Source organism: Delphinus delphis, chromosome 5 (genome assembly GCF_949987515.2).
Source record: "Delphinus delphis chromosome 5, mDelDel1.2, whole genome shotgun sequence".
NCBI lineage: Eukaryota > Metazoa > Chordata > Mammalia > Artiodactyla > Delphinidae > Delphinus > Delphinus delphis.
The window spans coordinates 64674219-64702144 of record NC_082687.1 but is presented as its reverse complement, the minus strand read 5'-3'; the positions used below and the strand labels follow the sequence as shown (position 1 = coordinate 64702144).

Genomic DNA, 27926 nt, shown 5'->3' with positions numbered 1-27926 from the left:
CACAAGGCCAGTTAGGCTCTGTTTTCTCTTCTTTATTCTCAGACTCAATACTTTCAATTGTCCTATCTTCAAATTTTCTCTATCTTCTGCTGGTTCATATCTGCTTTTGAAGCCCATTAGTGTATATTTCAATTCAATTACTGTACTTTTTAGTTTCAGAATGTCTTTTTGGTTCCTTTTTATAATTCCAATCTCTTTACTGTTATTCTCATTTTGTTCATATTATGTTTTCCTGTCTTTGTCCATGTCTTCCTTTAGCTCTTTGAGCATCTTTAACTAAGTTGTCTTAAAGTCTTTGTCTAGTAAGTCTGACACTTTGGCTACCTCAGGTATATTTTGTATTGATTTATTTTGTTCCTTTGTCTGGGCCATACTTTCCTGTTTCTTTTTACACCTGATTTTTTTGTTGTTATTGAAAACTGAATATTTCATTCAATTGGTAACTCTAGAAATCAGATTCTTCTTACAACCCATGTTTTTGTTTCTGTTTTTTTACATTGGGTGTGTCTGTGCCAGGATCAGCCTCAGGTGAAAGCATAAGGTCTTCTCAGGTCTTTTCTGAGCCTTCAACTTTCCCAAGGCTTTCTACATTCCCCCATATATATAGTTGTTTTTGAATGTTAAAAAAAAAGAAACCAGAAGTGGCTCCTTAAAATCTCCTGGAAGCCACTTGAGCCAGTGAGGGTTGACACAATGAATGCCAGTCTCTGAGTCTGTACCTCTGCATTCAGAGCAGCAATCTGCAATCAGATCACAGAATCCTGATATTTGAGGACAAAGTCCTTATTGCCTAACCTGGATCCAGCAAGAAACACAGGATGCTGTTGAAACAGCTGCCTGCCATGGGGCTGGGGGGTGAGGGATGGATAGCTGTTACTACATCGAGAACTGAAATCAACCAATACTAACTGAAATTTACCAGCCAAGCTTTATGCTGTAAGCTACAAGTGTTCAGATAGACTCCAGAGTTCCAAAGCCATAATATCAGACCGTTTCTGCCAGTACAATTGCTACCTAGATGGACAGATGGATTCTTGGAGCTTTCTACTTCACCTTTCCTGCTGTCCACTTGGCCAGTCATTTTTAGAAAATTCCTCAAATTTGGGTTTCTATTTAAACATTCACCCACTCATTTTAGCATCTATCAGCAGATCCTGCCCATGGAGGATTATTACTGTGGTGTTTTAATGATGATCTTTCTATTTTCCTCATTCTGTCTACACTTATTAATTGGAATTCTTCAGTGAGGAAGAACTGTTACTTCCTCTGAATTTGTTCATGTATTCATTTACTTATCTATGTCACTATAGGATAAGGACTCAAGGATAATTATTTTATTATTTTATAATTCAATATTATAGTAATTAATTTTGTTGTTCAAGTTGTTCCAACTCTGGCCAATCTGAGATCTTTTAGTGTGGCTCCTGTGCCTTGAAAAAAGTTTTCAGCACTGCCTTAACTTTCTGATACTACAAAATGCCCCAGACTCATACTGTTCTTTCTCAACTCACACTGTTGAATAAAGCAATACTTTAAGAATCACCGGTTCCGGAGGAGACCTTCAAGATGGCGGAGGAGTAAGACGTGGAGATCACCTTCCTCCTCAAAAATACATCAGAAATACATCTACACGTGGAACAACTTCTACAGAACACCTACTGAAAGCTGGCAGAAGATCTCAGACTTCCCAAAAGGCAAGAAGCTCCCCACATACCTGGCCACGTGGCTGACAGGGTCTTGGTGCTCTGGCAGAGTGTCAGGCCTGTGCCTCTGAGGTGAGACAGCCAAGTTCAGGACATTGGTCCACCAGAGACCTCCTGGCTCCATGTAATAACAAATGGCAAAAGCTCTCCCAGAGATCTCCATCTCAACGCTAAGACCCAGCTTCACTCAAAGACCAGCAAGCTACAGTGCTGGATACGTTATGCCAAACAACTAGCAAGACAGGAAGACAACCCCATACATTAGCAGAGAGGCTGCCTAAAATCATGCTAAGGTCACAGACACCCCAAACACAACACCGGACATGGTCCTGCCCATCAGAAAGACAAGATCCAGGCTCATCCACCAGAACACAGGCACCAGTCCCCTCCACCAGGAAGACTACCCAACCCACTGAACCAACCATAGCCACTGGGGGCAGACACCAAAAACAATGGGAACTATGAACCTGCAGCCTGCGAAAAGGAGACCCCAAACACAGTAAGTTAAGCAAGATGAGAAGACAGAGAAACACACAGCAGATGAAGGAGCAAGGTTAAAAACCCACTAGACCAAACAAATGAAGAGGAAATAGGCTGTCTACCTGAAAAAGAATTCAGAGTAATGACAGTAAAGATGATCCAAAATCTTGGAAACAGAATGGAGAAATTACGTGAAATGTTTAACAAGGAACTAGAAGAACTAAAAAGCAAACAAACAATGATGAATAACACAATAAATGAAATTAAAATTTCTATAGAAGGAATCAATAGCAGAATAAGTGAGGCAGAAGAATGGATAAGTAACCAGGAAGATAAAATAGTGGAAAAAACTACCACAGAGCATAATAAAGAAAAAAGAATGAAAAGAATTGAGGACAGTCTCAGAGACCTCTGGGACAACATTAAATGCACCAACATTCGAATTATAGAGGTCCCAGAAGAAGAAGAGAAAAAGAAAGGGACTGAGAAAATATTTGAAGAGATTATAGTTAAAAACTTCCCTAATACGGGAAAGGAAATAATCAAGTCCAGGAGCACAGAGAGTCTCATACAGGATAAATCCAAGGAGAAACACACCAAGACACATATTAATCAAACTATCAAAAATTAAATACAAAGAAAAATATTAAAAGCAGCAAGGGGAAAACAACAAATAACACAAAAGGGAATCCCCATAAGGTTAACAGCTGATCTTTCAGCAGAAACTCTGTAAGCCAGAAGGGAGTGGCAGGACATATTTAAAGTGATGAAAGAGAAAAAGCTACAACCAAGATTACTCTACCCAGAAAGGTTCTCATGCAGATTTGATGGAGAAATTAAAACCTTTACAGATAAGCAAAACCTAAGAGAATTCAGCATCACCAAACCAGCTTTACAACAAATTCTAAAGGAACTTCTATAGGCATGAAACACAAGAGAGGGAAAAGACCTAAAATAACGAACCCAAAACAATTAAGAAAATGGGAATAGGAACATACATATCGATAATTACCTTAAACATGAATGGATTAAATGCTCCAACCAAAAGACACAGGCTCACTGAATGGAAACAGAAACAAGACCTGTATAAATGCTGTCTACAAGAGACCCACTTCAGACCTAGGGACACATACAGACTAAAAGTGAGGGGATGGAAAAAGATATTCCACACAAATGGAAATCAAAAGAAAGCTGGAGTAGCAATTCTTGTATCAGACAAAATAGACGTTAACATAAAGACTATTACAAGAGACAAAGATGGACACTACATGATGGATCAAGATATCAATCCAAGAAGAAGATATAACATTTGTACATATTTATGCACCCAACATAGGAGCACCTCAACACATAAGGCAAATGCTAACAGCCATAAAAAGGGGAAATCAACAGTAACTCAATCATAGTAGGGGACTTTAACACCCCACTTTCACCAATGGACAGATCATCCAAAATGAAAATGAATAAGGAAACACAAGCTTTAAATTATACATTAAACAAGATGGACTTAATTGATAATTATAGGACATTCCATCCAAAAACAACAGAATACACTTTCTTTTCAAGTGCTCATGGAATATTCTCCAGGACAGATCATATCTTGGGTCACAAATCAAGCCTTGGTAAATTTAAGAAAATTGAAATCATATCAAGTATCTTTTCTGACCACAACTCTATGAGACTAGGTATCAATTACAGGAAAAAATCTGTCAAAAGTACAAATACATGGAGGCTAAACAATACACTACTTAATAACCAAGAGATCACTGAAGAAATCAAAAAATACCTACAAACAAATGACAATGAAAACATGATGAACCAAAACCTATGGGATGCGCAAAAGCAGTTCTAAGAGGGAAGTTTATAGCAATACAATCCTACCTCAAGAAACAAGAAACATCTCAAATAAACAGCTTAACCTTACACCTAGAGCAATTAGAGAAAGAAAAACAAAAAACCCCCAAAGTTAGCAGAAGGAAAGAAATCATAAAGATCAGATCAGAAATAAATGAAAAAAAATGAAGGAAACAATAGCAAAGATCAATAAAACTAAAAGCTGGTTCTTTGAGAAGATAAACAAAATTGATAAACCATTAGCAAGACTCATCAAGAAAAAAAGGGAGAAGACTCAAATCAATAGAATTAGAAATGAAAAAGGAGAAGTAACAACTGACACTGCAGAAATACAAAGGACCATGAGTGATTACTACAAGCAACAATATACAAATAAAATGGACAACCTGGAAGAAATGGACAAATTCTTATAAAAGCACAAACTTCCAAGACTGAATCAGGAAGAAATAGAAAATATAAACAGATCACAAGAACTGAACAATCACAGGAACTGAAATTGAGACTGTGATTAAAAATCTTCCAACAAACAAAAGCCCAGGACCAGATGGCTTCACAGGTGAATTCTATCAAACATTTAGAGAAGAGCTAACACCAAACCGTCTCAAACTCTTCCAAAATACAGCAGGGGGAGGAACACTCCCAAACTCATTCTACGAGGCCACCATCACCCTGATACCAAAACCAGACAAAGATGTCACGAAGAAAGAAAACTACAGGCCAATATCACTGATGAACATAGATGCAAAAATCCTCAACAAAATACTAGCAAACAGAATCCAACAGCACATTAAAAGGATCATACACCATGATCAAGTGGGGTTTACGCAGGAATGCAAGGATTTTTCAATATATGCAAATCAATCAATGTGACAAACCATAATAACAAACTGAAGGAGAAAAACCATATGATCATCTCAAGAGATGCAGACAAAGCTTTTGACAAAATTCAATACCCATTTATGATAAAAACCCTCCAGAAAGTAGGCATAGAGGAAAAACTTACCTCAACATAATGAAGGCCATATATGACAAACCCACAGCCAACATCATCCTCAATGGTGAAAACTGAAACCTTTTCCACTAAGATCAGGAACAGGATACGGTTGTCCACTCTCACCACTATTATTCAACATAGTTTTGGAAGTTTTAGCCACAGCAATCAGAGAAGAAAAAGAAACAAAAGGAATCCAAATCAGAGAAGAAGAAGTAAAGCTGTCACTGTTTGCAGATGACATGATACTATACAGAGAGAATCCTAAAGATGCTACCAGAAAACTACTACAGATAATCAATGAATTTGGTAAAGTAGTAGCATACAAAACGATTGCACAGAAATCTCCTGTATTCCTATATACTAATGATGAAAAATCTGAAAGAGAAGTTTAGGAAACACTCCCATTTACCATTGCAACAAAAAGAATAAAATAGCTAGGCTAAGGAGACAAAAGACCTGTATGCAGAAAACTATAAGACACTGATGAAAGAAATTAAAGATGATACCAACAGATGGAGAGATATACCATGTTCTTGGATTGGAAGAATCAACACTGTGAAAATGACTATACTACCCAAAGCAATCTACAGATTCAATGCAATCCCTATCAAACTACCAATGGCATTTTTCACAGAACTAGAACAAAAAATTTTACAGTTTATATGGAAACACAAAAGACCCCAAATAGCCAAGAAATCTTGAGAAAGAAAGATGGAGCTGGAGGAATCAGGCTCCCTGACTTCAGACTATACTACAAACCTACAGTAATCGAGACATTATGGTTCTGGCACAAAAACAAATATAGATCAATGGAACAGGATAGAAAGCCCAGAGACAAACGCATGCACATATGGTCACCTTATCTGTGATAAAGGAGGCAAGAATATACAATGGAGAAAAGACAGTCTCTTCAATAAGTGGTGCTGGGAAAACTGGAGAACTACATGTAAAAGAATGAAATTAGAACATTCCCTAACACCATACACAAAAATAAACTCAAAATGGATTAAAGACCTAAATGTAAGGCCAGACACTATCAAACTCTTAAAGGAAAACATAGACAGAACACTCTATGACATAAATCACAGCAAGATCCTTTTTGACCCACCTCCTAGAGAAATGGAAATAAAAACAAAAATAAATGGCACCTAATAAAACTTCAAAGTTTTTGCACAGCAAAGGAAACCATAAACAAGACCAAAAGACAACCCTCAGAATGGGAGAAAATATTTGCAAATGAAGCAACTGTCAAAGGATTAATATCCAAAATTTACAAGCAGCTCATGCAGCTGAATATCAAAAAAACAAACAATCTAATCCAAAAATGGTAGAAGACCTAAATAGACATTTCTCCAAAGAAGATATATAGATTGCCAACAAACACATGAAAGGATGCTTAACATCACTAATCATTAGAGAAATGCAAATAAAAACTACAGTGAGGTATCACCTCACACCAGTCAGAATGGCCATCATCAAAAAATCTACAAACAATAAATGCTGGAGAGGGTGTGGAGAAAAGGGAACCCTCTTGCACTGCTGGTGGGAATGTAAATGGATACAGCCACTATGGAGAACAGTATGGAGGTTCCTTAGAAAACTAAAAACAGAACTAAAGGAACTAAGGTTCCTTTTCTAAGAAACTAAGGTTCCTTAGAAAACTAAAAACTACCATATGACCCAGCAATCCCACTACTGGACATATACCGTGAGAAAACCATAATTCAGAAAGAGTCATGTATCACAATGTTCATTGCAGCACTATTTACAATAGCCAGGATATGGAAGCAACCTAAGTGTCCACTGACAGATGAATGGATAAAGAAGATATGGCACATATATACAATGGAATATTACTTGGCCATAAAAAGAAACGAAATTGAGTTATTTGTAGTTAAGGTGGATGGACCTAGAGTGTGTTATACAAAGTGAAGTAAGTCATAAACAGAAAAACAAATACCATATGCTAACACATATATATGAAATCTAAAAAATAAAAATGGTTCTGAAGAACCTAGGGGCAGGACAGGAATAAAGACGCAGACGTAGAGAATGAACTTGAGGACACGGGGAGGGGGAAGGGTAAGCTGGGACAAAGTGAGAGAGTGGCATGGACTTATATATACTACCAAATGTAAAACAGACAGCTAGTGGGAAGCAGCAGCATAGCACAGGGAGATCAGCTCGGTGCTTTGTGACCACCTAGAGGGGTGGGATAGGGAGGGTGGGAGGGAGATGCAAGAGGAAGGGGATATGGGGATATATGTATATGTATAGCTGATTCACTTTGTTATAAAGCAGAAAGGAACACACCATTGTAAAGCAACTATACTGCAATAAAGATCTTAAAAAAAAAAAGAATCACTGGTTCCTTTTATTGGAAAATAGTATTGTGAATCAAGAGCTGAATTCTAGGTGTGTTCATTGCTACCAGAGTATTGCTGCTTCTAACACAATTCACTGATTTTTTTTCGTGTGAAAACAACCTTGTATTCCTGGGACCAATCCCACTTGATTGGAATGTATTCTTCTTCTTTTAAATTGCTGGACTTAATTTGCTAATATTTTGTCAAAATTTTTCGTACCTATATTTATAGGAGATATTTTTCTGTAGCATTCTGTTTTTGCAATTTCTTTGTCAAGTATTTGTATCAGGATAAGTTGGGAAACCGAGGCACCTGTTCTAATTTCTGAAAGAATTTGTTTATGACTGGTAATTAATTATTCATTAAATGACAGAAATCCTTGACAAACATCAGGCTAGAAGGAAAACCATGGCCCTCTTTTTATTGGCCTTCTATTGATATTTTCCACTTTATTCACATGTAACTTGATGAAGTTCTACTGTATATTACTGAATAGTTTTTTATTTAAGCAAAGGCAAAAAAGGTCAAAAAAAAATCCATCTTATATAAGGTGAGTTAATTTTAAAATGTTAAAAGTTAGTTTTGTTCTTTGTAAAATACAGTCTGTAAACAAAAAAGGACTTTTTCCTTAGTTTCATTCTTACAATACTTCATTCAAAAACTCATAAATTATCCAAATGAACCACTGTACCTATATATTTCAATAGCTCTCATATCTTCATCATCAAATTCATCTTCAGCTTCCTTCAACTGTGCAAGAGTCATCTTTTCGTATGGTTTAACTAAAACAAAATAAGTTGTAGATAACTGAGTTATTTAAAAGCCAATTTTACTTTAGAGTCACATGTCTAGAAAAAACAATATATTAGATAAATGGAGATCAAGAATATCTTTAATGTTGCAGTTTCTCCAGCATATAAACTATACTGTGGCTGACTGCTTCAGGTTTGTTTAAAGTGCTATTACTCCCTCAGAGTTCACAGAACTACCAGGCTGCATTTAAAAGCAGATGTGAAAATCAATTAGACCTCATAAATTTAGACTTCCTCAAGTACCTGGAAATTTTAACAAATAATACATTTTATATAGAATGATCGAAACAGAAAGTAATCACAAGGTAGAGAAATATGACAGAGGGAAAAAAAGCTCACTAGATTAGATACCAGGGCATTTCAGCTCTGATATTAACTAGCATGTAACTTTCAACACATGAATTAGAAACTTTAAGGGGTCAGCATCCTAATTTCAAAAGTATGGGTGGGATTTAAATTATTTCTAATGTCATCTCTCCCTCTAAATTCATGAAATACATGATCACTGTCATAACTGTATTATTCCCTTCACCCAGCCCACCAAATGCACAACTATACCCATTGCTTCTTTCTGTAAACGTAAAACCATTTCTTCAATTTCATCTTTTGGCTCTTCTTTTGGAGGAAGAATGCCAAAATCTCTTAAAATGTCATTCCATTCTGTATCTTCATTTGGATCCTATATAAAAAAAATAAAAAATCTATTAGCACAGTTGTGCATTTTAATATTTGTAAAATCGATTTCCAACCATGTAATTGTTCATGAACTCTACAGGTAAACTAGAAAATTAGTTTCAAAGAATAGAACAAAATGGCCTACTTTTTTCCCATTTCCCATTTCCATAATGCAACTACATACTTTGATAAAAAGAATACATCCTCTACCCTCAAAGTTACACTGAGATGTTTAATAAAAAATAAATCTGAAAAACATATATCAAATGTTAATGAAGAAACTTGTAAGTCACGTTAAATTCTCTGAAGACTATAATAGGCAAAACCAATTCACATCATGCAAAATACTGTTTTCTTTTTCTACATAAGCATTGAAGACCTCAAGGTGGGCTTGCTTCTCTTCAGCTATATAGCCTCATGGAATCCTTACTCCCAAGTTAAATCTTAGAAGAGGTTAGGAATCGTTTCATAGTTCAATTTTTGTCTAACCATAATTTCTTTCTTTGAAACTTAATCTTGTTTTCCATGTTACTTAGGCTTTGATGTTTTATTTGCTGCTCTTCCTGAAATTGTCTGTCATATATCAACTATATTGTCTTTCTAGTCTGCTGTCCCTTTTCTCTGAGGTTTTCAGAGAAAACGAGAACTTAATTATATACATGAGTAAATACTGCTGCAAACAAAGTAAAGGATAGCCTTGAATGAGCTCCACCTCCGGGTATTCACATCCTGCATAATCCCCTCTCCTTGATTATGGGTGGGAACCATGGTATGCTTCTAATCAGTAGAATATGGCAAAGGTAAAGGAATATAATTTCTTTGATTTCATTCCATAAGATCGTAATTTCCATCTTGCCAGCATTCTCTCACACTTGCTGGCTTTGATAAAGCAAGCTGCCATACTGTGAGGTCCCCCATGGAGAGAACTATGTGACAAGGAAAATGTAGTCAACAATCAGCTAGACGCTGAGATCCTCAGTCAAATAGCTTCAAAAGAACTGAATTCTGCCAACTACCATGTAAATAAACTTAGAAGGGGATCCTTCAGATGTACTCTGTTGTACCTTCAGATTCAACCCCAGCTCTAGCTGACACTTTAATTGCAACCTTGTTGGAGACTCTGAAGCAGATGGCCCAGCTAAGCAATGCCTGGATCCTTGACCCATAAAAACTCTGAGATAATAAATATGTTATTTTAAGTCACCAAGTTTGTGGTGATTTGTTATGCAACAATGGATAACTAATACAAGCATCATCTTATTTCTCCTCTTCACCCTATTCTTTGGGCAAAGTTTTGGTTTTTTATTCACACTGGTCTTTTACTGGTCTCTCTATCCACAAAATCTTCTGATCTCCATTCTTTCTATATGTCTTAAAACAATTAAGTCACCATCAGCAGGAGTTCTGCACTTGGTAATGGCAGACTAGATAATTTGGATCAAGCCTCTTACTGAGAACAGCTAGTAAAACTGGACAAAATAGATGAGAATTAATTTGAAGGCACTGAAGAATCAACAAAGCAGTGAAGAGAATTATGGTAAGAAAATCCTGGATGAGAAGTAGACCCAGAGAAAGAAGCTCTATGTTTGGGTCCATTCCCCTTCAATCAACTACCAATTCTGAAAGAGGCCAAGAGGCTGAGAAATTGAATAAAGGTGCACAGATTCGAGCATAGTGACCAAAGACAGAAATCAATAAGAAAATGATAACTAGGAGATCATCATATATTTGGAATTTAAAAAAAATTCTAAATGACCAAAGGGTCAAAGAAGAAATCACAATGGAAATTTAAAAGCATTAGGAATTGAATGATCATAAAGCCACGTATCAAAAATACGTGGGTTGCAACGAGAGCAGTTCATGAAAGGAATTTTACACCCTGAATTTAACATATTAGAAAATGGAAAAGGCTTACAAATTAATATATAAGCATCCAACCTAAAAAGCTGGGAAAGAACATCAAAATAAACCAAAGGTAGAAGGAAGGAAATAATAAAGATGAAAACAGAAATTAATGAAATAAGAATTGAATATATAATAGAGTGGGTTAACAAGGCCAAAAATTGGGTCTTAGAAGAAGACTAATAAAATAAACACTTGCCAAGACTGATAAAGAAAAAAATGAGAAGACATCACCAGTATTAAAAATGAAAAAGGGGAACTTCTGACAGATAATACAAATATTTAAAAAGAGAAGCCTCTCTATTGTGTCTTGCTCATATTTTTTTCTACTTTAAGGTGGAAGCTTAGATCAAACTATAAACCTTTTTTTTTCTTTTCAAGCACACATAGAATTTTATTTTTAGAGTCTTTTTTTTAATTAAAAATTTTTTTAATATCTTTATTGGAGTTCTTTTCTAATTATAACCACTTAAAGCTACAAATATTCCTTTAACAAATTATTTAGCTGCATCCTACAAGTTTTGGTATGCTGTATTTTTATTATTATTCAGTTAAAAATATTTCTAATCTTATGATTTTTTGCTGACATTTTTATTTGGAAGGATACTGCTTAATTTTCAAATATTTTGGACTTTTCTAGGTATCTTATTAATAATTTCTAAGTTACTTCTGCATGGTCGGAAAACATACTTTAAGGTTTTGATTTTTTGAAATACATTTACTTGTTTTATGATCCAGCATATGGCATATCTTAGTGAATGTTCTACATAGTGTGAAAAGAATGTGTATTTTGCCACTGATGGGCTTTTTTCTCCACAAATCAATAGATTGTTGACAGATTTGTTCAGATCTTCTACTCTGCGATTTCTGTATCTAGTTGTTCTATCAATTACTAGGAGGAGGGGTGTTAAAATCTCTAGTTATGATTGTGGATTTGTCTACTTCTCCATCAGTTTTTGCTTTATGTGTTTGAAGCTTGATTATGCAAATCCTCAGCTATATTTATGATATTTTCCTGATGAATTTCTCCTATCATTATAAAATGTTCCTTTTTATTTCTAGTAGTAATCCTCATCTTGATGTCTATTTTGTTTGTTACTAATATAGTTTATACCCCTTATTCCTAAGTACTGTTTAAATAACATGTCTTTTTCAATCCTTTTACTTTAACCCATCTGTTTCTTTGTATTTAAAGTGTGTCTCTTTTAGCAATATGTAGCTATGTATTGCTTTTTAAACTATTCTGATAATCTCTACTTTTTAATTTAAGTGTTTACTCCATTTACACTTACTATAATTGTCTTTTTAATTTTTATTGGAGTATAGTTGCTTTACAGTTTTGTGTTAGTTTCTGCTGTACAGCAAATTAATATAATTGTTAATATTAGATGTAGAGCTACTATTTTCCTGTTTTTAATTAGTATTGTTTGCTTTATTGTTCCTCTGTTCCTTTTTTGCCTTCTTCCGGTTAATTAAATATTTTCTAGAATTATGTTCTTTGCAACTGGCCTTTTAGGTATACATCTTTGCATTATTGCTTTAATAATTGTTCTAGAAATTATAATGGTATCTTTAACATATTACAGTTAATATTGTAGTATTTTTACATAAAATATGGGAACCTCACTTAGTTCCATTTACCACTATCCCATCCTTTGCCTTACTGCTGTTATATATATTAACATTTACAATATATTTGAACCCCTAAAATACAATGTTACAATTTCTACCCTAAACAATTATAATGTCTTTTAAGAAAACTGAGAATAAATATATTTAGTTTTTAGAATTTACCCACATATTTATCATTTAAGGTGCTCTTCACACTTACTTTTAGATCAAGTTTTCCACCTGATGTAATTTCCTTTCAGTCTGAAGAAACTTCTTTGCATTTCTTACCCTTCAGGTCTGTGGAACCTAATTCTCTCAGTTTTCATATTTCTGAAAATATCTATTTTTTCCCAGTTTTTTTGATGGATAGTTTAGCTGGATATAGAATTTTGGTTTGAAAGTTTTCCCTCCAGGATTAAAAGCAGTTTAAAAAGCCTTCTGGCCTCCAATGTTTCTGATGAGAAGTCAGCTGTCAATCATATTGCTGTTCTCCTGTATATACAAAACATACACACCTTTACATTATGTCTTTTCTCTGGATGTTTTCAAGATTTTATCTTTTGATTTCAGAAGTGTGTCTATGTGCTTGGTGTGGTTTTATTTGTATTTACCCTCTTTGGAGTTCCCAGAACTTCTTAGATTGTTAAGTTTATGTCTTCCCTCAAACTCTGGACAATTTTATCCATCATCCTTTTAAATTTTTTCCTGCCCCCCCCACCCCATCCTTCCTCTCCTTCTAGGATTTTTTTTTTTTTCTGGTATGCAGGCTTCTAACTGTTGTGGCCTCTCCCGTTGTGGAGTGCAGGCTCAGCAGCCATGGCTTATGGGCCTAGCTGCTCCGCGGCATGTGGGATCTTCCCAGACCAGGGCACGAACCCGTGTCCCCTGCATCGGCAGGCAGACTCTCAACCACTGCGCCACCAGGGAAGCCCCCCTTCTAGGATTTTTGACAGGATGTTACATGTATGTTAACCATGTATTACAGTTAGATGTATGTTAAACAATTTAACAATGTCCCTTCAGTTCACTGAATCTCTATTCACTTTTAATATTTTTCTCTCTGTTCTTAACGTTGGACACTTTCTATTGATGAATCCAAGTTCCCTGACTCTTCTGCCATCAGCAATCTGCTGTAAAGCCCATTCAGTGAATTTTTTATTTCAGTTGTTGATCTTTTCAGTTCAAGAATTTCCATTTGGAGAGACGAGGTGAAGATGGCGGAAGAGTAAGACACGAGATCACCTTCCTCCCCACAGATACACCAGAAATACATCTACACGTGGAACAACTCCTACAGAACACCCACTGAATGCTGGCAGAAGATCTCAGACCTCCCAAAAGGCAAGAAAGTCCCCAAGTACCTGGGTAGGGGAAAAGAAAAAAGAATAAACAGAGACAAAAGGATAGGGACGGGACCTGCACCAGTGGGAGGGAGCTGTGAAGGAGGAAAGGTTTCCACACGCTAGGAAGCCCTTTCACGGTTGGAGACTGCTGGTGGCGGAGGGGGAAAGCTTCAGCGCTGCAGAGGGGGAAAGCTTCAGCGCTGCGGAGGGGGAAAGCTTCAGCGCTGCGGAGGAGAGCACAGCAACAGGGGTGCGGAGGGAAAAGCGGAGAGATTCCCGCACAGAGGGTCAGGGCCGACAGGCACTCACCAGCCCGAGAGGCTTGTGTGCTCACCCACCGGGGCGGGCGGGGCTGGGAGCTGAGGCTTGGGCTTTGGTCAGAGCGCAGGGAGAGGACTGGGGTTGAACACAGCCTGCAGGGGGTTAGTGCACCACAGCTAGCCGGGAGGGAGTCCGGGAAAAAGTCTGGACCTGCTGAAAAGGCAAGAGACTTTTTCTTCCCTCTTTGTTTCCTGGTGCGCAAGGAGAGGGGATTAAGAGCGCTGCTTAAAGGAGCTCCAGAGACGGGCGCGAACCATGGCTAAAAGCGCGGACCCCAGAGACGGGCATGAGACGCTAAGGCTGCTGCTGCTGCCGCCACCAAGAAGCCTGTGTGCGAGCACAAGTCACTATCCACAGCCCTCTTCCAGGGAACCTGTGCACCCGGCCACTGCCAGGGTCCGGGGATCCAGGGACAAGTTCCCTGGGAAAACGCACGGCGCACTGCAGGCTGGTGCAATGTCATGCTGGCCTCTGCCGCCGCAGGCTCGCCCAGCACTCCGTACCCCTCCCTCCCCCTGGCCTGAGTGAGCCAGAGCCCCCGAATCAACGGCTCCTTTAACCCCGTCCTGTCTCAGCGAAGAACAGACGCCCTCCGGCGACCTACACACAGAGGCGGAGCCCTCAAAGCTGAGCCCCTGGGAGCTGTGAGAACAAAGAAGAGAAAGAGAAATCTCTCCCAGCAGCCTCAGAAGCAGCGGATTAAAGCTCCACAATCAACTTGATGTACGCTGTATCTGTGGAATACATGAATAGACAAAGAATCATCCCAAATTGAGGAGGTGGACTTTGAGAGCAAGATTTATTATTTTTTCCCCTTTTCCTCTTTTTGTGAGTGTGTATGTGTATGCTTCTGTGTGAGATTTTGTCTGTATAGCTTTGCTTCCACCATTTGTCCTAGGGTTCTATCCGTCCGGTTTTTTTTTTCTTCTTGTAAAAAAAAATTTTCTTTCTTAATAATTATTTTTTATTTTAATGACTTTATTTTATTTTATCTTACTTTATCTTCTTTCTTTCTTTCTTTCTTTCTTCCCTTCCCTCCTTCCTTCCTTCCTCCCTCCCTCCCTTCTTCCTTCCTTCCTTCCTTTCTTTCTTTCTACTTTTTCTCCCTTTTATTCTAAGCCATGTGGATGAAAGGCTCTTGGTGCTGCAGCCAAGAGTCAGTGCTGTGCCTCTAACATGGGAGAGACAAGTTCAGGACACTGGCCACAAGAGACCTCCCAGCTCCACGTAATATCAAACAGCGAAAATCTCCCAGAGATCTCCATCTCAACACCAACACCCAGCTTCACTCAACGCCCAGCAAGCTACAGTGCTGGACACCCTATGCCAAACAACTAGCAAGACAGGAACGCAACCCCACCCATTAGCAGAGAGGCTGCGTAAAATCATAATAAGGCCACAGACACCCCAAAACACACCATCAGACGTGGACCTGCCCACCAGAAATACAAGATCCAGCCTCATCCACCAGAACACAGGCACTAGTCCCCTCCACCAGGAAGCCTACACAACCCACTGAACCAACCTTAGCCACTGGGGACAGACACCAAAAACAACGGGAACTATGGACCTGCACCCTTCAAAAAGGAGACCCCAAACGCAGTAAGATAAGCAAAATGAGAAGACAGAAAAACACACAGCATATGAAGGAGCAAGATAAAAACCCACCAGACCTAACAAATGAAGAGGAAATAGGCAGTCTACCTGAAAAAGAATTCAGAGTAATGATAGTAAATATGATCCAAAATCTTGGAAATAGAATAGACAAAATGCAAGAAACATTTAACAAGGACTTAGAAGAACTAAAGAAGAAACAAGCAACAATGAACAACAAAATAAATGAAATTAAAAATACTCTAGATGGGATCAATAGCAGAATTACTGAGGAGGAAGAACGGATAAGTGACCTGGAGGATAAAATAGTGGAAATAACTATTGCAGAGCAGAATAAAGAAAAAAGAATGAAAAGAACTGAGGACAGTCTCAGAGACCTCTGGGACAAGATTAAACGCACCAACATTCAAATTATAGGGGTTCCAGAAGAAGAAGAGCAAAAGAAAGGGACTGAGAAAATATCTGAAGAGACTACAGTTCAAAACTTCCCTAATATGGGAACAGAAATAGTTAATCAACTCCAGGAAGCACAGAGAGTCCCATACAGGATAAATACAAGGAGAAACACGCCAAGACACATATTAATCAAACTGTCAAAAATTAAATGCAAAGAAAACATATTAAAAGCAGCAAGGGGAAAACAACAAATAACATACAAGGGAATCCCCATAAGGTTAACGGCTGATCTTTCAGCAGAAACTCTGCAAGCCAGAAGGGACTGGCAGGACATATTTAAAGTGATGAAGGAGAAAAACCTGCAACCAAGATTACTCTACACAGCAAGGATCTCATTCAGATTTGATGGAGAAATTAAAACCTTTACAGAGAAGCAAAAGCTGAGAGAGTTCAGCACCACCAAACCAGCTTTACAACAAATGCTAAAGGAACTTCCCTAGGCAAGAAACACAAGAGAAGGGAAAGACCTACAATGACGAACCCAAAACAATTAAGAAAATGGGAATAGGAACATACATATCGATAATTACCTTACATGTGAATGGACTAAATGCTCCCACCAAAAGACACAGATTGGCTGAATGGATACAAAAACAAGACCCAAATATATACTGTCTACAAGAGACCCACTTCAGACCTAGGGACACATACAGACTGAAAGTAAGGGGATGGAAAAAGATATTCCATGCAAATGGAAACCAAAAGAAAGCTGGAGTAGCAATTCTCATATCAGACAAAATAGACTTTAAAATAGAGACTATTACAAGAAACAAAGAAGGACACTACATAATGATCAAGGGATCGATCCAAGAAGAAGATATAACAATTGTAAATATTTATGCACCCAACATAGGAGCACTCAATACATAAGGCAAATACTAACAGCCATAAAAGGGGAAATCGACAATAACACATTCATACAAACACATGGAGGCTAAACAATACACTACTTAATAACGAAGTGATCACTGAAGAAATCAAAGAGGAAATCAAAAAGTACCTAGAAACAAATAACAATGGAGACATGACGACCCAAAACCTATGGGATGCAGCAAAAGCAGTTCTAAGAGGGAAGTTTATAGCAATACAATCCTACCTTAAGAAACAGGAAACATCTCGAATAAACAACCTAACCTTGTACCTAAAGCAATTAGAGAAAGAAGAACAAGAAAACCCAAAGTTAGCAGAAGGAAAGAAATCATAAAGATCAGATCAGAAATAAATGAAAAAGAAATGAAGAAAACGATAGCAAAGATCAATAAAACTAAAATCTGGTTCTTTGAGAAGATAAACAAAATTGATAAACCATTAGCCAGACTCATCAAGAAAAAAAGGGAGAAGACTCAAATCAATCGAATTAGAAATGAAAAAGGAGAAGTAACAACCGACACTGCAGAAATACAAAGGATCATGAGCAATTACTACAAGCAACTCTCTGCCAATAAAATGGACAATCTGGAAGAAATGGACAAATTCTTAGAAATGCACAACCTGCCAAGACTGAATCAGGAAGAAATAGAAAATGTGAACAGATCAATCAGAAGCACTGAAATTGAAACTGTGATTAAAAATCTTCCAACAAACAATGGCCCAGGACCAGATGGCTTCACAGGCGAATTCTATCAAACATTTAGAGAAGAGCTAACACCTAACCTTCTCAAACTCTTCCAAAATATAGCAGAGAGAAGAACACTTCCCAATTCATTCTACGGGGCCACCATCACCCTGATACCAAAACCATACAAGGATGTCACGAAGAAAGGAAACTACAGGCCAATATCACTGATGAACACAGATGCAAAAATACTAGCAGAGAGAATCCAACAGCACATTAAAAGGATCATACACCATGATAAAGTGGGATTTATTCCAGGAATGCAAGGATTCTTCAATATACGCAAATCAATCAACGTGATACCCCATATCAACAAATGGAAGGAGAAAAAGCATATGATCATCTCAATAGATGCAGAGAAAGCTTTTGACAAAATTCAACAACCATTTATAATAAAAACCCTGGAGAAAGTAGGCACAGAGGGAACTTTCCTCAACATAATAAAGGCCATATATGACAAACCTACAGCCAACATCATCCTCAATGGTGAAAAACTGAAAGCATTTCCACTAAGATCAGGAACAAGACAAGGTTGCCCACTCTCACCACTCTTATTCAACATAGTTTTGGAAGTTTTAGCCACAGCAATCAGAGAAGAAAAGGAAATAAAAGGAATCCAAATAGGAAAAGAAGAAGTAAAGCTGTCACTGTTTGCAGATGACATGATACTATACATTGAGAATCCTAAAGATGCTACCAAAAAACTACTAGAGCTAATCAATGAATTTGGTAAAGTAGCAGGATACAAAATTAACGCACAGTAATCTCTGGCATTCCTATACACTACTGATGAAAAATCTGAAAGTGAAATCAAGAAAACACTCCCATTTACCACTGCAAGAAAAGGAATAAAATATCTAGGAATAAACCTACCTAAGGAGACAAAAGACCTGTATGCAGAAAATTATAAGACACTGATGAAAGAAATTAAAGATGATAAAAATAGATGGAGAGATATACCATGTTCTTGGATTGGAAGAATCAACATTGTGAAAATGACTCTACTACCCAAAGCAATCTACAGATTCAATGCAATCCCTATCAAACTACCAATGGCATTTTTCACAGAACTAGAACAAAAAATTTCACAATTTGCATGGAAACACAAAAGACCCCGAATAGCCAAAGCAATCTTGAGAAAGAAAAACGGAGCTGGAGGAATCAGGCTCCCTGACTTCAGACTATACTACAAAGCTACAGTAATCAAGACAGTATGGTACTGGCACAGAAACAGAAATATAGATCAATGGAAAAGGATAGAAAGCCCAGAGATAAACCCACGCACATATGGTCAACTTATCTTTGATAAAGGAGGCAGGAATGTACAGTGGAGAAAGGACAGCCTCTTCAATAAGTGGTGCTGGGAAAACTGGACACGTACATGTAAAAGTATGAGATTAGATCAATCCCTGACACCATACACAAAAATAAGCCCAAAATGGATTTAAGACCTAAATGTAAGGCCAGAAACTATCAAACTCTTAGAGGAAAACATAGGCAGAACACTCTATGACATAAATCACCGCAAGATCCTTTTTGACCCACGTCCTAGAGAAATGGAAATAAAAACAAAAATAAACAAATGGGACCTAATGAAACTTCAAAACTTTTGTACAGCAAAGGAAACCATAAACAAGACCAAAAGACAACCCTCAGAATGGGAGAAAATATTTGCAAATGAAGCAACTGACAAATCTCCAAACTTTATAAGCAGCTCATGCAGGTCAAAAACAAAAAAACAATCAACCCAATCCAAAAATGGGCAGAAGACCAAAATAGACATTTCTCCCAAGAAGACATACAGACTGCCAACAAACACATTATAGAATGCTCAACATCATTAATTAGAGAAATGCAAATCAAAACTACAATGAGATATCATCTCACACCAGTCAGAATGGCCATCATCAAAAAATCTAGAAACAATAAATGCTGGAGAGCGTGTGGAGAAAAGGGAACACTCTTGCACTGCTGGTGGGAATGTGAATTGGTACAGCCACTATGGAAAACAGTATGGAGGTTCCTTAAAAAACCGCAAATAAAACTACCATATGACCCAGCAATCCCACTACTGGGAATATACCCTGAGAAAACCATAGTTCAAAAAGAGTCATATACCAAAATGTGCATTGCAGCTCTATTTACAATAGCCTGGAGATGGAAACAACTTAAGTGCCCATCATCGGATGAATGGATAAAGAAGATGTGGCAGATATATACAATGGAATATTACTCAGCCATAAAAAGAAACGAAATTGAGTTATTTGTAGTGAGGTGGATGGACCTAGAGTCTGTCATACAGAGTGAAGTAAGTCATAAAGAGAAAGACAAATACCGTATGCTAGCACATATATATGGAATATAGGGGGAAAAGTGTCATGAAGAACCTAGGGGTAATACAGGAATAAAGACACAGACCTACTAGAGACATAGGGACATAGGGACTAGAGACATACATAGGGACATATATACACTACCAAACGTAAAATAGATAGCTAGTGGGAAGCAGCCACATAGCACAGGGAGATCAGCTCGGTGGTTTGTGACCACCTAGAGGGGTGGGATAGGGAGGGTGGGAGGGAGGGAGACGCAAGAGGGAAGCGATGTAGGAACATATGTATATGTATAACTGATTCACTTTGTTATAAAGCGGAAACTAACACACCATTGTAAAGTAATTATACTCCAATAAAGATGTAAAAAAAAAAAAGAATTTCCATTTGTTTTATTACTGTTTCTATTTCTCTGTTATGATTCTCCAACTGTTAATTCATTTTCCTTTAAGTCCTTGAATATATTTATAATAGCTGCTTTAAATTCTTCATTTGCTAATATCAACATCTGGATAGTGTCAGGATTTGTTTCCATTGCTTGCTTTGCTTTTGAATACGAGTCACATTTTGAATATGGCTTTTCATTCTTTTTCTTTTTGCTTATATAATTTTTATTGCATACTAGACATTCAGGACGATACATCATAGAAATTTATGATTTTTTTATGTTCCTCTAAAGTATGTTGATTTTCATACTTGAAGGCAGTTAACTTCGTTGGACTCAAACATCAAACTACCTCAGTTGAAATGGGCAGCAGCCAAAACCTCAGATCAGTTCAGTTCTTTGACCTTCTAATGGCTGCTTTTTGCCAGGCATCTTGGGACCTCCTATATATATATGGAGTTTGGCTGACAAATAAGGATTTGTGTGGATTTTATATGCAGAATTTAAGGATCATCCCTTCTGTGTTAATTTCCTTTCTGAGACTTCCTCACGATTCTCCCACCACTCTACCAGCCCAGGATTTTGCCCTCCAACATCTCTATTAAAATGGCAGTTTTCTGCCACCCCATGCCATATGATTGTAAAACGCCCTCAACTATATCTAATCTTCTTTTAAACTATTGTGATAATTTTAAAATATATTCACAAATTCTTTCATGCACCTTTTTGAGAGTTGAAGCTTAACCCACTTCCATTGAGTATACGCTGAACCTGCTGTCTCACTTCTAATAAACTGAAAATATGATAGAAGTGACACTACGTGATTTCTAAGACCAAGCCACAAAAGGCACTGCTGCTGCTTTTTCCTCTCAGTCTCTCTCATCACTTGCTCTGGGGGGAAACCAGTTGCCGTGTTTTGAGGACACCCAATCAGCCTGTGTTAGTCTGCTTGGGATGCCATAACAGAATATCACAGACCAGGTGACTTAAATAGAAATTTATTTTCTCACAATTCTGGAGGCTGGAAGTCTAAGATCAAGGTGCCAGCAGGGTTGCTACTGGTGAGAACTCTTCTCCTAGTTTGCAGGAGGCCATCTTCTTGTTGTGTGCTCACATAGCCTTTCCTCTGTGTGTGTGCAAAGAGAGAGAGCATGCTCTAGTGTCTCTTCCTCTTCTTATAAGGACACTGATCCTATCAGCAACATTTTGTAGTTTTCAGTGTACAAGTCTCTTGCCTCCCTGTTTATGTTTATTCCTGAGTATTTTATTCTTTTTGATGCAATTATACATGGAATTGTTTTCTTAATTTCCTTTCTTATTATTCATTGTAGTGTATAGAAATGTCTTCATCAAATTTTATGGTCACTTTTTACAGTCTCCTACTCTTTGAAGATAATTTCAATTTGGTCTTTCGTTTTTTTAAACATAATAAGCATAGTTATTTTATACCTGTTTCTGATCATTCAGATAACTGAAGTCTCTGCAAGTCTGTTTTTGTTGGTTCATACTCATAGTGCCCTGTTCCCTTGTGCCCTGTTCCCTTGTGCCCTGTTCCCTTGTACCCTGTTCCCTTGTGCCCTGTTCCCTTGGTTACTTTTGACTGATTTCTGCTTGATGTCCTTGAAAACTTATCTCCATGAATTCTAACATAAAGATGTCTTCCTGCACGAGGGTTTGCTATTTCTTCCAGGTATTTACGAGCACTACAGTATATAACTAATTTATATCAAATTCACAGTTTGAAGTTTGTTGGATCACCCAGACAATATGCCTTAGGTTGCAATCTATGTGAGAGCTCTCTTGAGCCACACCTTCTTGGGGATAGGTTGTACTGCTTTTCTTTTTCTCCCCTGCTCCACTAGGCATCAAGATGACCTTCCCTGAATTCCTCTAGACATGGGTTTATACCTGGTTCACACTCCTATTAGTTTCTCATGCTTTCATGGACCATACCCTTTGATTCCTCATCACCCAGTGATTACATCCGGGAAGAACTGCAGATTGCTAAGATGGCCTTGTGGTAAAACTGGCTTTAAAGCTCTGGAAATCCATTCACCTGCTTTTCCACTTTCCCTTTGATTTTGGTCTCATCGTTTACTATCACGTTATCTCTGATGCTTTTAAGGAGATAGGTTTTACATTCTAGCCAGCATTTTTACTTGTTTTCAGCAGGAGAGTTGGTCCAAATAACTGAGCCCTCTATTATCAGAAAATCCAGCAGTCACCTTTTTAAAAAACCCTCCCTGCACTTTGCACCCCCTACCACCCTATCTCTCTTTTCTCCTTCCTACTCAGACTTCATAAAATAATTGTCTATATATGCTGTAACCACTTCCACCTCCCATTCACTCTTCAACCTACTCCAATTTGGCTTCTACCTCCAACAGCCCTTTCAAAACTGTTCTAAGCTCACCTATGAGCTCCATATTGTTATTTTCAATGGATTTTCATTGTATTTGATCTCTTAGGCAGAACTGGGGAGAGTGTGTCATTCTCTTCTTGTTAAAACACTCTTTCTTGATATTCATGATATCACATACTTATGGTTTTATTCATACCTCTCCGTGACTGCTCTTCCTTAACTGATCTGGGAGTTAGTTGCAATGGGAGTTAATAGTAAATGCTCTATACTCTGATCTTCCCTTCACTTTTAGAAATTATCTATGAAATTGTAATAAGAGAAGTAGAAATAGGCACCGCAATCTATTTGATAAAGGTATTATGGCATTTATCATGACAGTTATATCTGACTCTCTCTTATTCCCCCACAGTAAGCTCTTTCAGAACAAGTCCACAACTACACATAAGCACTGAATAAATCAATGAATAAATAAATGAACAAAGATTAATATGCTGTCGTCTCTACTCTCAATTACATTTCAGCCTATTTCTTGAAGAGCAGACAAAAATCAGGAAAAATTTGCAATGTTTTTACATAGGGAATAAAATGCACTTGCTAGGAATCTATTATTAACACAGAAGGAATATCCTTTAAAATTATATGTAGTTTGTGTTCAAAATATCCTAATAAATGATACAGCATAAACGATTTCCAAAATTAAATATGTAAAACTAGAAAAATCACAGTGGTTTTAATCTGAGATAGCAGGTGGGAAGAAGCTTTTCTGAAGTTCGAAATGAGAATTTTACTCTGATTAAAAAAAGGAAATAAAAGCACAGCCTTCTGCTTAATAATGCAGCTTTAGATAGAGGAGCAACCTTCTTACGAATTAATGGAAGTTTAACAGAGTTTTTGTGATCAGGTAGGAGAAACTCCAGGGACAGCTGGTCTTTCTCAAGACAGATGCGACTTATTAGGGTTTCCTCTCTGACCTTTTTAAAATGTAGTGGGGCAGGATACTTAAATTTAATTACACTTGGGCTAAAGCTGACGGTCTATTTCTTAAGTCAGAAATAGCGCAGCAGTAAGATTTCCAGGATATAGGTGTGAAACGCAATCCAAAGGCTTTCTCCAGCGACAAACGGAAGTCTTTCTTGAGTGTTGAAAAAACGGCGTTATCCTAGAGGTAATTTGAATTTCTCTCCAATCGTGACAGAGACGCAAGCTGAAAACAAATGTTAGAACCTAACCCCTGTAGGCCGCCCTCCCCATCGTGCTCAGCCTCAGGCCCAGCCAGGGACCCCGCCGGGGTGTCCAGGCTCGCCGTAGGCTGCGACTCCCACCTGCATGGTGTTCCGCCTCGCCCCTCACACGCCGGTGTCGTCTAACTCCTGGCGGGGACTCCTGGCTCCGACGTCCCCTCGAAGCCACAGGGGAGCCCGCCGAGGTCCTAGCTGTTCCCACTGCCCACGGGGAGGGAGACGGGAGAACAAGGGCCTCTGACGCACGTGCGCCTGGCGCAGCTCTGTTGCCAGGCAACGCGGAGGCGTGGCCTAGGAGGTGGCTGTGGGTACTGACGCACCTGGTCTTGGGCATTTATCCCAAGCAGCGCCTCTTCCGTTCACGATACTGGTGCCGGCATTCCTCCCACCCTTCCCTCCACCACCTCCAAAATCACGCGTTGTTTCCGTGCCTCGGGCACCGTTCAATCCCTGAGTCCTGTCTTCATGGAGAAGTAACAAAATCCTGGGGAGAGAACTCTTCAGAGTAGAAGTTCTTAACGTGGAACCCATAGCCTATATTTGGATGGACTTCAGGGGGTGCCTAGCCCCAGCCCTCGATGCACACATAATTGTGTTGTATGTGTAAATTTTGGGGGGTATTTAAGGACCAGAGCTTTCATCAGATTCTCAAATGGCTCTCTGCCACCACCTTAAAAACCCATTGCTTTAGGAGACAGAAGCTCAGACTTTAGGTAGGAAACCTAGGCAGTTTGGTTCCTTGGTGTTTAGTTGAAGGGAAGGGTGTTTACTGGGAGCTGCCAGGAACATGAGGAAAACATGATGTTATTGCCAAATAAGGTTATACCCATGGTCACAAAGATGCGAAAAGATTTGGAAAAGAAGAAAAAGTGTTTTTAGTGACACAGTTTTAAACTTGGGCTCAGCACTGGACTACTCGGTCTGTAGTGCCCAGTTAATACAAATCGTACACTCCTAATAGCCTATATGTTTTGTTTTGTGTGTAAAATATTAATATTAAATATAAAATATTTTAAAACATCACACTATTTTTGTAACCATGTTTTGTTAAGTTTTCTTCTTTTTCTCATTCCCCTCCTCCTCCTCTCCCCTCCCCCCCTTCCTCCCTCATTCCCCTTCTACTCCTCCTCTTTCTTCTTCTTCTCCTTCTTCTTTTTAATAGCAGGGGAGCCCCCCAAAATGTAAGCGGCCCAAGTCTCTCTAGATTCCTGACAGGCCCTGGGAGCTGCTGCTTGAATTAGCAGTCAACTCCCTTTCTTATTTTGACAATCTAAAATCCAGGCTAGTTGAATTACTGTGCATAGCACTAGCTAACACTGCCTATGCATTTAGAGCTTTAGAGCCCTTTTGTTACAGAATTAAGTCCTATAGACCCTGATCAGCCCCTAGCTGGGCAATGGCTCTCTGCCTTGGCGGGGGGAGGGTTCTTTTTCCATTCACATTCGAGCAGCCAAATAATGAAGCCAAAGCTGAGATCAACGCAGCACAAGCTTTATTCAGTGGCCAAAGAATGGAGAAGCAGGAACTAAGTTCACAGATCTACTTCTTGCCCACGTGTCCAGAGGGCTTTAATTTTAAAGAGTAAAGACAAAGGGAGAAGGAGTGAGGTTAATGATGGGGAGGCATATGCATTAGTCTCCTGGGGAAGAGGCAGAGTTTTTTCCCAAGGGAATGGAGTGCCACCCTTTTTTATCCTTTTTTGGTCCTTAATATCCAGTCTTGGCCACCAGTAGGTGTGTCATTTAATATGCAAATGTAGTAAAATCAGCATATAATGAGATTCAGGGTCTGTTGGAGGTCAGATCTGTCACCATCTTGGTCCTAGCTGGATCCATCTGGTTTTTGTTTGTTTGTTTGTAGCTTCCTTTTTTATTTCTGGACCCTTTAAAGATTTATGTTAACTCTTGCTAAAAGTGGGGGTTGGCAGGTTTTGAGCAAAGACCTGGAGCAGCTCTGGCAACATTCTCTGTCTCAAGTCTGCATCTCATCTAGGCAATTCATTTTTTTAAAGAAGACACTTTTTGTTCTCTTCTGCTCCTTCTTTCTCATGTTCTTCACGTGGGTTGACAAGAAGTGAAATTCAGGGATTCTGTTAGAAAAAGGCATAATTTAAGCTATAATCAGGGGTCATCATTAGTAAGACAAAGGCTTGTTAGGTACTCTGAACAATGTAAGAACTAATCCTATCCACACAGAGAGCCAGCCTTCTCTAATCCGCCAGCAACCGGCTGGTAGAGTAGGCTGTTATCCAAGAGGCCAGGTCAGAAGGGAAAATCCAGGGGAATCTGAAGGGAAAACCCAGGGGAACCTGAAGGGAGAGAATCTCAACATCCATATGAGGTTAATTGTGCCCACTAGACACTGATTTGATGTAAAAAGTTCACCCACTGTGTTCATGATTCTCTACCAGTAAGACTGCATTCTTTTTGGACAAGGCTGGTTGCCTTTCAGATGCTGCAAGGTGAAACAACTAGGTAACTAAGAACCTACTGTATAGCATAGGGAACTCTACTCAATACTCTGTAATGACCTATATGGGGTAAGAATCTAAAAGAGAGTGGATATATGTATATGTATAACTGACTCACTTTGCTGTACAGCAGAAACTAACACAACATTGTAAATCAACTATATTCCAATAAAAAAAAAGATAAACTTAATACTACTACTTGGTAGAAAAAGCTGGCCTCCTGTTATGTTAGTAGCAATAAGACATCTATTTTACAGTGTATATATCAGAACTTGTTTATTGGAATATTGGATGGATCATGGCCAAATCCTCCAACTAGTATAGTTTTAGTTGGTATTCATGTTCTAAGATTGTTAGCTATTTGGTATCCTGGTATTTTGTAAGAGCTGGTGATTTTGTCACTGAAGAAATCCAAATAGAATAAACTAAATTCGCTCATTAAAACTCAGTTCTACTGACTGCCTTTAATAAAAATATCAAAAGAGCATTGTATATGAGTACCATCAATAGCCTCAAGGATCTAAGGAACATAATTATTCACAGCTTTATTATACACTATCTATCATTACAACACTAAGAAAAAATATTTTAAGATGCTTTTTAAATTTTCAACAAATTAAACATTTCAATCTCAATCAACTTTTACTGAGAATGCTTACAACACAGGGATTCTCAAACATGTTAAACTTAGCAAGGATTGTTTTTCAGAAGAAAAAAATGTCAGTACATCTTGTATTCCATAGCATTGTTTCTGCAGAAAATAGTTGGCATTCTGTTAAAAAAAAATTGAATTTAGATTCAAGTATAAATGGGTATATGAATGCATGTATATAATGAGCATATATACAAGTCTATATACACTTCCTTTATATATAGACATTTCTATAAATATTTTGTCATGTATGATAAAATTGACATCTGAGGTATTTCTCAGCTATACTTCAATCTGCATATTTTTAATTATCATTTAATCTCTCTCTGATGAAATGCTTATTCTGTATGCCAGTATTTTCCAAAGTTTTACAAAAATTACTTAACTGTATAAAAGTAGTTTCCTAAAGCTCATTGATGCCAATAAGATTTATGAATATGTTGCATTTATTCCTCATGTATTTGTGACTAAATCATCCTATTTTATATCTAACCATAGTCTAAATAAATATAAGTCACCAGGACAGAGTAAGATCTCAGATAATCAGATGAGAAAAACAAAGAAAAATTATTATTGAAGTGTTTCTCTATTGACAAGATAAAATGAAATCCTGAGTGAATTAGTATATGTGGGCCCTAATTTTGGAAACAATCCAAATAAAGCTATTTTTCTCAGTTTCAGAGAGAACTTTTTGCTAACTTGATCAAATCATGGATTAAATTCCATTTCACATTTAT

General features: G+C 37.9%; 2 protein-coding genes across 2 annotated transcripts in view; both read right to left on the bottom strand.

The window, feature by feature from the left end:
• The window catches only part of PDCL2 (phosducin like 2), a 47580-nt gene extending 23268 nt beyond the window's left edge, over nucleotides 1–24312 (bottom strand). The window contains exons 1-3 of the mRNA XM_060011743.1: nucleotides 24149–24312; nucleotides 8768–8888; nucleotides 8089–8179 (exon numbers count right to left, since the gene is read on the bottom strand). Coding sequence (XP_059867726.1) covers nucleotides 8089–8179; nucleotides 8768–8888; nucleotides 24149–24154 — 218 coding nt within the window. The 5' untranslated portion in view covers nucleotides 24155–24312. The remainder of the gene's footprint in view (nucleotides 1–8088; nucleotides 8180–8767; nucleotides 8889–24148) is intronic.
• A 1241-nt stretch (nucleotides 24313–25553) lies between these two features.
• NMU (neuromedin U) overlaps nucleotides 25554–27926 on the bottom strand; it is a 36114-nt gene continuing 33741 nt past the window's right edge. Inside the window, exon 10 of the mRNA XM_060013173.2 lies at nucleotides 25554–26156. The gene's annotated coding sequence lies outside the window, so the exon portion shown is untranslated. The remainder of the gene's footprint in view (nucleotides 26157–27926) is intronic.